Genomic DNA, 13,413 nt, shown 5'->3' on the forward strand with positions numbered 1-13,413 from the left:
TGAACTGTGGTACAAACTGTGATTTGGAACTTTTGCGGTCTATCTAGTGGGTTCTAATAGAGGAATGTACGCTTTCACGGCTGGCGTCAATGTTTTGATTGTTTTCCAGCTTTTGCAATGGTCTTCTTTGGTTATTATCACCAAACGTTTCAACTGCAACTGCGGCAGTCATCTTCAGTGGCTTGGTCGAAGTACTCTACTTGACGTGTTAACAGTCAGCTCGATCATTGACCAACTTAGTCAGTGCTGACTAAGAAGTTTTTAGTATCAGCCAAGAACTGTTTTTTTTTTTGCTTACACCTGAAGCAGTTCTTTCAAATGGTGAACGAGGAAACTGAAGATTCAACTCCACGACAGCACCGACCAACTCAACTCTTGCAGAGCGAACATATACCGCACTAGTTGTCCAATCACGAAGAACTACCACATTACTTACTTCTGTGGAACTACTCAATGAGATATCACACACTATACAAGGAGGCAGCGTACAGGTAGGTACGTACTTTGTAAATCACAAAGGTTCGGCAAAAGAAGTTTTGGACAAAGCACTGGATTGAATTACAAATATTGTAAATGTTATAAAGAAAATCAACCTTTGTATTGTAAAGACCACATGATTACAAAAATCAACAACAAACATGATTTTCAATTTACCACAAGCCAACCCATGCAGACACAAATATGAATAACCATTTTAATTACAATATAGCTCACCATAGCATGACTAAGAGACTCATCAGTATTTCGTTTGAAGTTTATTGAATTGTTGGTTTCAAATTCTATTGTAAATTTTATGTTTTTGTGAATATAAATTGATATACTGAAAACATTACTGTAATTAGTCATGAATACTTTTTAAATTCAATGTTTTGAATAGTTTTTAGTTTTCCATACAAATTTTAGAGAGAAGTAGACTTTGAGATCATACAAGTATCATCCTTATTAGCACCATTGTTCAATATTAGAGTTCCTCCTTGAGGATTTTCCTATAGTGCTTGTGTTTTGTTCTTGAAAAAAATATAGATTTCCATTTATGGTCGAATTCATTTCACATATCAATACATTCGTTCACAATTTTAATAATAATCTTTTCTGAACTGAGTCGAAAATACTTTTCAGCAGGCTGAATTTCATTCCCAAAAAAATAATTTTAAAAATATTGGTCTTGAAACTATATAAAACACAGGCACCTCGGTCTGTCTATTTGAATATGATAAACTCAAAAAGTACCGAACATATTCCCTTATGGTTTTCACCAATTGACGGAGTGATTCCAGAGGAAGGCTTAGATTTTGGTGCTCAATTAATAATTCAATTCGAATGAATTGGTTTGAATAGGACGATGTTATCCATACAAAGTCGAAGCGGTGGTACTACCGATGCGAAAACGCTGTTGAATATTCTATCTAAATGTCCCTGCCTGTTCCTGTCTGAAAATAATGTGTTGTAACTGTTCATTGATTTTTTCATGTTTAATGATTCTTCATTAGGGAAATGTTTATTGTTTGGTACAATCTGAACTAAACCCTCAAAATTGCTCTTTGCTTTCCTTTTGCCAACTTTTAGGTCACTGTCGAATTTTTATATCATCTTAAACAAAGAAATTTCAACGAAAAACAGTAAACTTTCTATTAGAGTTAGCCAAATATTTCCTCCAAACTTTTTCATCTAAGGGCGTATTTACTATTTGTTCTCTTCTGGGATTTGAAAGTTTTTCTTGAGCCTTGAACGGACAGTCCTCTTTTTGGAAAGTTTGGTTTTCATTTTCATTTTCATCAGTTCTCAATTCATTTGGAATAGGTCGCCAGTGGAAAGATTTTTTTTAATTTGCAGTAAACTCATGTGTCGAATTCAGAAAATGGTTTTCATCACATTCTTTATCAGTAATGTTAAACACGCTTTTCAGATGTCGCTTTTTTATTTTTCTCGAAAACCTAATATCAATATTTTTGTTCAACTTACTTCTTTTGAAACCCTAATGAGACTAAGAAAAATGTTTAGGGTAGGTACATGATTACTATTAAGTATTTTTACTGTGCTAGCAGTACCGCAAGTAAGAATAAATAAACCATTTATTAGCTATTGTGGCAAACTTACCGCATGTTGTGATTTGACCTGGTATATATGGTGAGAATTTAACACGATAGACATCGTTAACGTAGGACTTATTCCTCAATAATATTTTGTGTTCTTTCCAGTTCCAAACAGTTATCAAATAATCGGGTTCTCCGCTTTGTGATACCAGCAACTCTCCATCAGGACTAAAAATAGAAAAATAATTTGAAAATTCGAAAGTTTTGGATTCAACAAAACCAAAAGTTTTATTCCGAAGTACAATATTTAAAAGTTTTTTTTTCCTGTATTCTTCTCAATCTCCACATTATCAAGGAAAGTTCAACTATGGAACTGATGAGTTGGGATAAAAACTCCTATGGTGATGCATCATTTTTCGGTTTGGTATAGCGGCTCTAGAGTCTACATTCGTACAAATAGTAGACTAAGCTCTGTTGGAATGAATACTGAAACGTGTCAAAAGTTCCTTACTCTTATGAGTGCCCTCTACAGAAAACTTCGAGCCGCCGTAGGACTGTTATACGATTTTTTTTATGGAGGATACCACCCAATTCGCTTTCGAAGGATCATTCAAAAGTCACTGGTGACTTTTTGAGTATAGGTATCTATTTCACCATTACTTTTTTTCAAGGCATTGTAGTCAGCAGCATGTACAAATAAAATCTCATTTTTCAACACATGAAATGTAAGTTTTAAAAACACGAAAAAGTATATGTACTTATATAAATAAGTACACTTTTTTGAGAAACAAGCCAAATATCTGCAGATGATATTTCAAAAAATTGTTTTTCATTTAACTCAGTCGTTGATTGAAATCCTAGAGATTTTAAAATCCTATTCATTTATTTTCACTTGGATTTCTAATCAGTCAGCATTTGTAAGAATATAAGTCCAAACGTCTTAGGTTCGACAAGAAATATTGTTAGCTACATTTTAAATTTATTTTAGATTTTGTCTAATACCTAAAATGTATGAATTAAAAACTGAAGTCATTGTTTTTCTCGAACTGGCTTTCGTATATTTTGTATTAATTATTATCTACCGATGATTTAGTTTTTGTTTTCAATTCCACTGAAAATAGTAATAGACAAAAGGGAAAAGTGAGACCACATGAATTTTCTGTGGAAAGCGATTTAGGTAATGTGTGCATGAGTTGAAGTGGAATTTGAAGTGGTCATAAATAGCCGACCAACTTATTCATCGTATCATCCCTATCGTCATCCTACCCCAATGCTGCGTTTATAAAGACATATAATCAAAAATACAGTGGTTCCGTTCATGAAATTACGAGGTCCGGCTATTAAATAACGAGACTGCGCGTCTAGAAGACTCCCTAGAGGGGTGGGAAAAAACGAGTAGTGAGTTGGGTATCTGTAAATCTTCTCTATGCACGTACCAAATTACGTTTCCGTTACTATTATAGTATTTGTGCAGTAGCGGTTTGAAACGAACGTGTTTTTTTCTCGTGTCGAAAATCATGTGTGACGAAAAATAGGAGCAACGTATCAATCTCAAAGTTCTCGTTAATTTGAAAAAAACTCCAATTGAGTGCTATGAATTGTTGCAAGAGGTCTATGGGGACATTTTTTTATCTCGTGCTCGTATTTTTGAGAGATGTAAGCGCTTCAGTGAGGACCGAGAGAGCACTGAAGATGACCAGCGCCTAGGTAGCTCATCGCTGTTTCAACTCCGAAAACGGTGACCAAAATCAACCAAATTGTGCGTGCAGATCGTCGAATGAACATCCGGATGATTGCCGAGGCTGTAAGCGTCGATAAAGAAACGGTTAGAAACATTTTACATGACAAAATTTTGTGCGAAGTTGGTGCCAAAAAACCTGACTCCTGACCATTATGAAAAACATTATTAATTGCGACGAAACGTAGATTTTTCAATACGAAGTTGGAACAAAGCGGCAATCGATGCATCGAAAGACGCCTGAATCGTTATCGACATTAACGGTATCGTGATGACTGAATGGGTTCCATAAAGTCATACTGTCAACCAGACTTACTATTTTCGTAAGAAACGGCCCGAGTTGTGAAGGAACAACTCGTGGATTTTGCACCAGAACAACGCACTTGTCCATAACGCGCTATCTGTGAAGCGGTATTTGGCCGATAAACGCATCCAGTGCTCGAATAGGCGCCTTACTCGCCAGATTTCGCACCGTGCGAGTTTTTTTTGTTTTCGAAGATAAAATCTGTTTTGAAAAGGACCTGCTTTGACTCGATGGAAGTGGTAAATCAAAAAACAGCAGAGCTCCTGAAGGCACTCACCAAAGAAGACTTCCAGCACTGCTTCGATTAATGAAAAAACGTATAGAACGGTGTGTGGCTAGGAGAGGGGACTATATTGAAGTGTAGCATTCGAATGTAAAATAAGTTTTATAATAAAACCCTTTTTCGTAACCAGTCTCGTTATTTAATAGCCGGAGCTCGTACTCTCGGCGATAGAGCAGAGTATGATCACGCGATCAGAAATACATTGCCATCAGATACTCGGACCGCTCAAAAAAGATTTCACAGACACACAAGCGGCAGGAGTTACTTGACCATCCATTTTTAAACGGTTTTATTCAGCCTGCCCTGTTTGTTTGGGTGAAATCTAGAATTTTGACCCCTTTCTGTTGACAGATTGATCTGATACTTATGATGTACTGTTTGGAACCTTTGGTGTAGTAATGAATATTACTGGAGTTTTTTCCTTGGGAAAAATTCATATAGATTGATCTGATATTTGGTACAAACATTTAGTTTTGATGACAATAAAATTCAATACTTTCATTCTTATTCTTGTTTTTTACGAAAAACAAGAATAAGAACTCGAACTTGGAAAGTAGAAATTGATACTTTTCAAAAATTCATCACACATATTAATGAATAATAGTTAGTTTGAAACTCAAATAGTTAAATGGCAATCCAATATTTGTGTAGTACTTGGCAGAATAAGGAATTTGTAAACCAGAGTTCTGGGTTCAAAATCCACTAAGGTGCCGTCCATTTATCACAAGGGGGGACAGGAGTGTAGTAGGATATCACTGTATTTATTTTTTCGGGAAACGCGCGATTTCTAAACCGGAAAGTGGCGTTTAATGTGACTTTGACTCCCCGTTTCCAGGCAACGAACGAAGTCGCTGCGCACCACGACGACCGCCAGGGTCGGCTTGCCAGTTATATTCCGTTATTTCAGCGCTAACTACATGCAAAGACAATGTCTAAACTAAAGGGGCGTTCATAAATTAGTTGAGGTGTTTTTTTCATTTTCTGTCCCTCCCTCCCCCCCTGGTGAGATGTCGTGAGATTTTAGTCATCCCCCTCCCCCATGCCCCAATCTCACGTGAGATTTTTCAAAATGTGGGTTTCTTACGTAAACACGTTGGATGGTTATTGTAAAAAGAAAAAAATTTGCTTCGTGCTTTTATTTACGACTAGTTAAGACTAGTAATCAATATTGCTAAGAGTTTAATTTTAAGTGTAATAAAATTCAACAATAGAATACTTAAATCGTAACTACTGTGATTAAAAAATGAATATCTACTCTAATTCAGTCCATGGATAACGTTGCGCGGTCTCAAGAGAGACTATTGCAACCAACATGTCCATATGAGCTCGTACGCTCTCGTTCATCGAGTCGCGCGTTCGGTTGACAGTGGCGCGAAAACAAAGGACGGGCTACACTGTACCGTAAATTTAGATTAAATTGAGCTATTTGGTATAAAACAAATATGGTGGTTTGACAGTCAGTAGATGTATAACGTCGAAGTATGAATGAAATTATTTTCTTTCGAACGAATTAGTGAATGATCTTAATCGTATTACGATTACGCTTATGATTAAATCTTAAGCATGTACAATCTGGATTGAATGAACCAAAATAGTATCATTTTTTTTGTTTCAATCAGAAAAAAAATTGCGTGATATTCGCCGGGACTCCCCCTCTCTCCAACGTAAGATTAGATGAGATTTGACTCGACCCCCTCCCCCCCTAAAACACCTCACGTAATTTATGGACGCCCCCTAAGTGATCTGCATAAAAAATTCATTTACAGAGTATAAGAAAGGAAAAATTTGAAAATTCTTTGTAGATACCTACTGAAAGTTACACGTGATTTTGAGTGTGATTATGGAGGGGGGTTAGTCTTAAATCTCATCACGTATCATCCAACGGGTAGGGGGAGTTAATAAATGCTAAAAAAATCATAACGTGATTAGTTAGTTTTTTACCAATTTTCGAACTATTTGGAATTGAATAAAATCCCAAAAATGAAATTATTTCAGAATAATTTTTAGATTGCGTCTCATAATGAAATTTAATGATATTATTTCCATTTGGAATATCCTCCACAAATAAATCTTGTTTTGAAATATTTCTGTTATAAGACATAGAAAAAGTCTTGTATTCTACTTCCGAGAAATGGTGATTTCTCGTAAAAGTGATTGACAAACTTCATTTTCATGGGTAAGAAACACATTTCTGGCTCGTTGAATAATATATTATCATTTTACCTGTAGTCTATATTTGAATAAAGATGTTTTGCGCCTCCCCTCAGTATACAAACTATGTTGAGAGAAGGCCATTCATAAATGATGATGATAGCACGATGTCCACATTCTCCAACAGCAAAATGGGGATAATCGGGATTTGGATTTTTCTAGAATGAAAATATATCTAATGTTATGTTTTATAATATATTGGTGGCAAATCTTACCCTAATATGTCCTATTCCTCCTCCCAGAGCAGATCTTCTGAACCATATTTCTTTCGAATCGATTTCGAAGAAATTTATGAAATTTCCCGAAGCAAACACTAGGGTATTAGGGTCCAAAACAACCAAATTGAAGTTCTTTCGGCAGTTATAACCGAAAGAAAAACTGATATCGTTAAAGAAAATTGTGTGTGGTCCAAATGAAATACGATGAACATACAGTAATTCGATAGAATGCTTTTAATAATACCGATATCACTGAATATAACTATTAGAGAATGTAAAACCTTTTTATTAATCTGACATGAAGTCGAAACTTACGATATAGGAGTTATTTGAAAATTATATTTCAATTCCTCAATGAAGAAACTCCAGGAATCGATTCAATTTTATAATAACGTTCCATTGAACGTGTCGATCGATGAGTACATAAGGTGTTTTTTAATATTAACGTAAGTTTCAATGTACATAACTACATTAGTTTACAGCCATGCGAAAATAATAGTAAAAATTTCCTAACACGTAAGATTTTTGAGTTATGATTTTTTTTCACAAAAATTCAATTAACACGACATTCCAAATTTGGTTTTTCCCTAAATTGAGGAAATTGTTTGAAATCTCGCAACACAGCGTCTAAAACAAGTTTGAAAGCTCCATAACGGTAACAAAAGAACCTCTATTCCTCTTGCATATGCAGTTGTCATGAAAGAAACACACGAAAGAATGTCACATATTCTAAATGCAATTAATTATAATACGTATAAGTGGCAAATATGTGGTGACCTAAAAGTCATAGGACTATTACTAGGTCTTCAGGGCGGATTTACGAAGTTTCGCTGTTTTCTTTGCCTTTGGAACAGTAGGGCAACCCAGAGCCATTATCCTTTATAAGTAAAAGAATGGCCTCCAAGAGATAAATATATTCCAGGTTAAGCTAACGTGGAGAATATACCCCTTGTTAATCCCAAAAACGTTTTGTTACCTCCATTACACATTAAACTGGGGTTGTTGAAAAATTTTGTAAAAGCATTTGATCCAAAGCTCAAGACAGGTATGTTTGTTGGGCCACAAATCATAAAACTACTAAGTGATCAACACTTTGATCAAAACTTAAGTAATGTTGAATTAGCTGCGTGGAGTTCTTTCAAAAGAATTGTTTCGGAGTTTTCAGGGAACAAGAAAGTAGAAAAACACTTGTAGAAGAACTACTCGAAAACTACTGCAGAATGGGACGTCGCATGTCTCTCAAAATCCAATTCTTGCAATAACATTTGAATTTTTTCGCCGAAAATTTGTGTGATGTCAGTGGCGAACAAGGGGAAAGGTTCCACCAAGACATACTGACAAAGAAGCAACGTTACCAAGGCAGATGGGATGCAGCAAAAATGGGGGATTATTGTTGGTTGGAAGGGAAAACGATGAAACATATAAACGGAAGTCAACATTTGAATGTTTTTCATGTGTATTGTAAATAAACTTTTTTTCCTGTTTTGATCTCATATTTCCCTATAATATGTGGACATTTTTGCATAAAATAAAAAACTATAACTCAAAATCTTCATTCGCAGTCAGAATGCTTTAAACTCTAATGTATAGCCATTATAATATTAGTCGCAAGTTTTTTTCTTATTTGTTGGCTAGTGCTATTTAACCAAAGAGTTTCGAAGAACCTATCAATGAAAGAAATTGACGATAGTTCCAGTAGGTATGCCTAGATATTTATCTGTACTTATCTTCTATACATCGAAAGGAAATTTCTGTTGATTTTTCATAACACTGTTTTATCTTGAAGTAAACTGATTTCGGATATGCTCATTTCTTTCTTAGCAAATCTAGATTAACATTTTTTTTTATTTTGATATTTTCAAAGATTAGATGCGAATAGTAGGACAGATGCAGATGTTGTTTTGTTAAAAGAACAATTTTGACAGTTGTCACTTACTTAAATTATCAAAATATGATCGAAAGGAACAAATACATTATTATACTGAGTTCATAAATTCAGTTCACATGTATAGGCTTGCTGTTAGTAATGCACTGGATGCCAGGCGGTGATATGAAAAACTCTTTTCAAACAAAAATATTCCGTATGCACGATCATTTTCAAACATTCACAAAAGGTTAATTATAAAAAAGAACGTTTCAAAGCAGACAATCATCTGAAAGAAGTTCAGTATATTGTATCCTACACCAGAAATGGATGTAGGAATTTGAATCCAGTTTACGAAGAAACCGGATTAAGAACAAGACATACTGGAAACAATTTGAATACCTCAAAATTTTTCTCAGTATTTTTTTATGGATTTTTATTATATCCTCATCACTTTCAACGGATTTCCTCGCGACTTTACATCATGAATGACCTTCTGCCAATGATTTCCTCAAAAAAAAAAACGACTATGATCTATGCACTGTACGACGACAGCACAGTTCAATGATCTGGCGGTGGACCACTGGTATAGTCACCTAGGTCTCCACACCTCAATCGTTCAGATTATTTTCTACTGGAACGTCTTTTAGCATCATTGCTCCACAGTACACCAACTAATATGAAATGTAGCATAGAAAAATTATACTTTTCTCCTCACAAAAAAATGGCATTTCCTCATTCGAATGATTTAGAAACTTCATTCTCACGAATGAAACTATATTTCTTGTTCGTTGAATAATATACTATCATTTGAAATAATTCGAACGAATGCGTTATGAAGAACTTTGCTCAATTTTTTGTTTTCCCTAATCACATGATATGTCTCACTTGATATATTTGTAACTGCGGTTTTCTCCTGAAATTAGGTATGTCCAAAAATGTCTCTACTCTTTTACATGTTATCGAAATCAATAAGTAACAAAACACATTGGCTATCATGTTTTTGAAAACGTTACAAACCAAAATAACCCATTCATTCATCCTTTCACTTTTATCAAACTAAATATTTTTATGTTCGATACAATAACGATTTGGAAAAACGGAATTAATGATCACTATTAGGAATCATAAATCAGATATGGACGTGATTCAGATTCATTCACTAAGTATTCAAAAACCAAATTTCTCAAACATCTGCTTGAGTTGTAATATGAAACGATAATGAGGCAAAGTGATTTTGAATTCTGTTTTTTTGTTCCCTCTTTCATGATAGTGTGCCAGTGTGCCACTGTATGATCCCAAGTAAAACAATAGATAATAGACAATTGATGTCGGCATTTGATGCTTTCTTGATTAATTATTCAGCCATCATCTATGACTACACTTCTTTTAACAATGAATTCTCACAAAGCGTTGAATAAGTAATAGAGCTGTACATTTTTATTCGTGTACGTCCTTCAGTGAGGTATAGGAGATATTTGATCAGAAGATGGGTTGTTGGGATATTGTTTTTGCTTGCGGAATATTAGTGTAAGTGAAATTTAATTGTTTTTGATACTTCTAAATTCGAAAAAAAAAACGAAAAGTATCAACGTGAGATGATAGATGCTATATTATTCGATATATGTGAAATGAGTGTCCGTAACGTCGATCTATTGCACAATCAAGCTTCTAATACCAATAATTTTTACCTAGAAATGTGTTGGTGCCTTGAACTATGAAGATATGTTATTATCAACAATGCTCGGGCATCCTTTCATCACGAACCGCCCCTGATTCAGCAAGTGGTTAACAAAATTGTATGTGCGCGTATAGTATGGAAATATTTCACCACATACAAGCGGCAAATATGAAAATACGTAAGTATTCAACACTTTTCGAAAATGTTCCCAGTTACCACAATTTCACAAATCTACAAAAGGATACTGGAATTTCAATATATCCAATGGTAAAGTTCCAACTTTGCTTATTCTTGGTCCGGAAATATAATCATTTGAATCGTAAAATTCAGGTTCTTCTTCCTCAATCTCTGTTTCCTCTTCCTTCTGAACCTCTTCATCCAAATCTTCACCTTGTTCAACATTTTCTGATTTCCTTTTAGATTTTTTGACGCCTTCCTCTGTATCAAGAGGAATATTCTGTACATCGTCATCAGTTTGAGACATGTTATGATTGTTTGACGTTTATTTTCAAATATTATTTTTTGCTCTACTACTGAATCAATACTGCACTTTGGTTTCTATGGAAACGTTGAAACCTTCCCTCCAGGTAGTGTACACCTTTGTATACAAAGAAATAATATAAACGAGTTCATCATATATGAGTTTCTATCATTGTGATGAAACATTTTTTTCAGTATTCGTAATACCGTGAGATCAAGAAGTATAAAAGTATTTGTTACTCATCAAAAGAAAAAAAAGGTAGGTATTAACACAAGTTTGTGGAGATCAAATCGTGAGGTGTAGTTTTTGAAATGACAATGAATATGTAGAACACGAAATACAATCAGGAAGAATGCATATTATAGTAGACGCCCATTTTTATTCACATTATAATATAATTTTCAATGACCCTCCCGGTACTGACAAGGAGCTAGTACTCCGAAACCGGTCTATCGGTGGTCGTCTCGACCAAATGAAATTGATTTCCACTTTTCTTATATGAAAAGTTACTTGCGACGAATCTTTCAAATGGAAGACGTTGTACAGGTGCCTGATTGTTTTACTTCTACTTTCTGCGCGGCAATAGCTAGATTAGTTATTGTTCTTCCGTCGAATATCTGCCACACATACATACAAAGTCGTAGGTTCACATGAGAGGCAAGAGTAAGGTGTTTTCACCTAAACTTGACCGTGTGATAGTCATTTATTATTCAGAGTCCCACCCCGGAGTATTTGTGGAGTTGTTTCCGGACGTTGTCTGCAGGTGATGCTGTGGTACATCACACTGAATTACCTGTAGATAGAGCTTATGACTATTTGAGACTAATGGAGTTTGTTTGGGATACACTGCTATTCGATGACGAGGACGTCATCAGACCCGTGTCAGAAGAAGAACTGAACAGACTGATTCGAATCAACAAGCCCAAAAAGCCCCAGGAGCTGATACAATAACAAACAGGGTATTGAAACAGCTGCCAGACAACCAAATAATATCACTTAAAAAGATCATTAACAGTTCCCTGAGTCTCAGACACTTCCCCGAGAGCTGGAAGCACGCTGAGATTATCATGATACCCCAAAAAGGCCAAGACCCTAAATTCCCTCAAAACTACAGACCTACAAGTCTGTTAGGCCCATGGCCAAGTTCGCGGAGAGAGTAGTCCTGCAATGGCTGAACGAGGAGATCGAAGACAGACAACTTCTACCGGACGAACAGTTCGGCTTCAGGGGAGCCCACTCTTATGAACTACTAGCCCTAAGACTGGTTGAAAATTCAATCCAGGAGATGAATAAAAAAAGACATGTACAAATCCTACCATTAGACATCTCGAAGGCCTTCGACCGCGTCTGTCACGAAGGTCTTCTACACAAGATGATTAATTTCCACCTACCACGGAGACTAGTCAAGTGGATAGGGTACTGTCTGAAGAACAGAACTTTTACTGTGAAGCTCAACAACATCCGTTCACCGGTAAGACCGGAGTGGCTACAGCGTCACAGGGTACAGTCCTTTCACCCACGCTTTGCAACCTCTATGTCAGCGATCTCTCGAGAACAGACCATGATAAGGTCTCTCTCTAGGCTGATGACACCGCTCTGATGTCCTCGTCCATGGCGAGAGAATTCAGCGTAGCTTATATGCAGACTGCAGTTGCAGCTCTTGAGACTTGAGATAATGAACCATGCCAAAAAGAGATACCACTGAATGAGATTTGGATGCATTTGAATATTGATACACAGAGAGTGTGTTTCAATGTCTATAAGAATCTACATCCCAAGTTTGGTTTCGAAGAAAGCAAACTATTACAAGACGCGATGAGATACAGGATTACCGAAATCTTCAGATGTTCATCTAATAAAAGCATTGAAAAAACAAAAGCAATGAGATTCCTACAACTGAAATCATAAGGAAGAAATTGAATACTTCCGGCCATAACGTAAGCTGCTGTGACAAAACTCTTCAGAATTGGATGAAGAAACTAGGATTTACATTTAAAATAATAAAGAAACGTCAAGCAGTTAACAAATACTCAGAACAAATAACTGAATAAAGACAAGAACAACAGCAAATTTTCTATTTGGACGAAACTCACAATACTCATGACACAGTTACGAAAGGGTGGACTGTCTAGAGAATGTGTACGTCTAACATGCCTGTTATATTATAAAAACCACATAACATGCCTGTTGTATGCCTGTAAACAAAGGTCGCAACTAATCATTGTACATTTCGTAGAAAGTAAAAGATGGGTTTCGAATTCTCTGAAATTATGTGAAAAAAACTTGAGAACTGCAATGTTGACTATAATAAGAACATGAAAGCTAATAATTTCCAGGAATGGTTTGAAAATACATTGATTCCAAATAAAATATCTCTGCAGTTGATTCAGTGGGATGTCCACTGCGCCATCTGCAGACTAGCTGGAATTATATTTGTTTGGTCGTGATACCCAGACGGTTCACACCGTTCTGAAGAGAGTATCACCCCGAAACTGGTCTATCGGTTGGTCGGATCGACCAAACGAAATTAATTTCTGCTTTTCTTAGTGGGAAATAATTTGCGACGAATCTTCCAACTCCGATATATATATATATATATA

General features: G+C 35.6%; 2 protein-coding genes across 2 annotated transcripts in view; one reads left to right on the top strand and one right to left on the bottom strand.

Annotated features, from left to right (window-relative positions):
• The window catches only part of LOC111509333 (cilia- and flagella-associated protein 44), a 253,118-nt gene extending 242,243 nt beyond the window's left edge, over nucleotides 1–10,875 (bottom strand). The window contains 4 exon segments of the mRNA XM_074181923.1: nucleotides 2,098–2,261; nucleotides 6,582–6,727; nucleotides 6,785–6,947; nucleotides 10,578–10,875. Of these exon segments, the coding sequence (XP_074038024.1) occupies nucleotides 2,098–2,261; nucleotides 6,582–6,727; nucleotides 6,785–6,947; nucleotides 10,578–10,816 (712 nt within the window). The 5' untranslated portion in view covers nucleotides 10,817–10,875.
• LOC111509334 (G-protein coupled receptor moody) overlaps nucleotides 10,035–13,413 on the top strand; it is a 54,910-nt gene continuing 51,531 nt past the window's right edge. Inside the window, exons 1-2 of the mRNA XM_074181919.1 lie at nucleotides 10,035–10,181; nucleotides 10,347–10,510. The gene's annotated coding sequence lies outside the window, so the exon portion shown is untranslated. The remainder of the gene's footprint in view (nucleotides 10,182–10,346; nucleotides 10,511–13,413) is intronic.

Source organism: Leptinotarsa decemlineata, unplaced genomic scaffold (assembly GCF_025532065.1).
Source record: "Leptinotarsa decemlineata unplaced genomic scaffold, Ldec_3_MD MMD2_tig00026328_RagTag_RagTag, whole genome shotgun sequence".
Classification (NCBI taxonomy): Eukaryota; Metazoa; Arthropoda; class Insecta; order Coleoptera; family Chrysomelidae; genus Leptinotarsa; species Leptinotarsa decemlineata.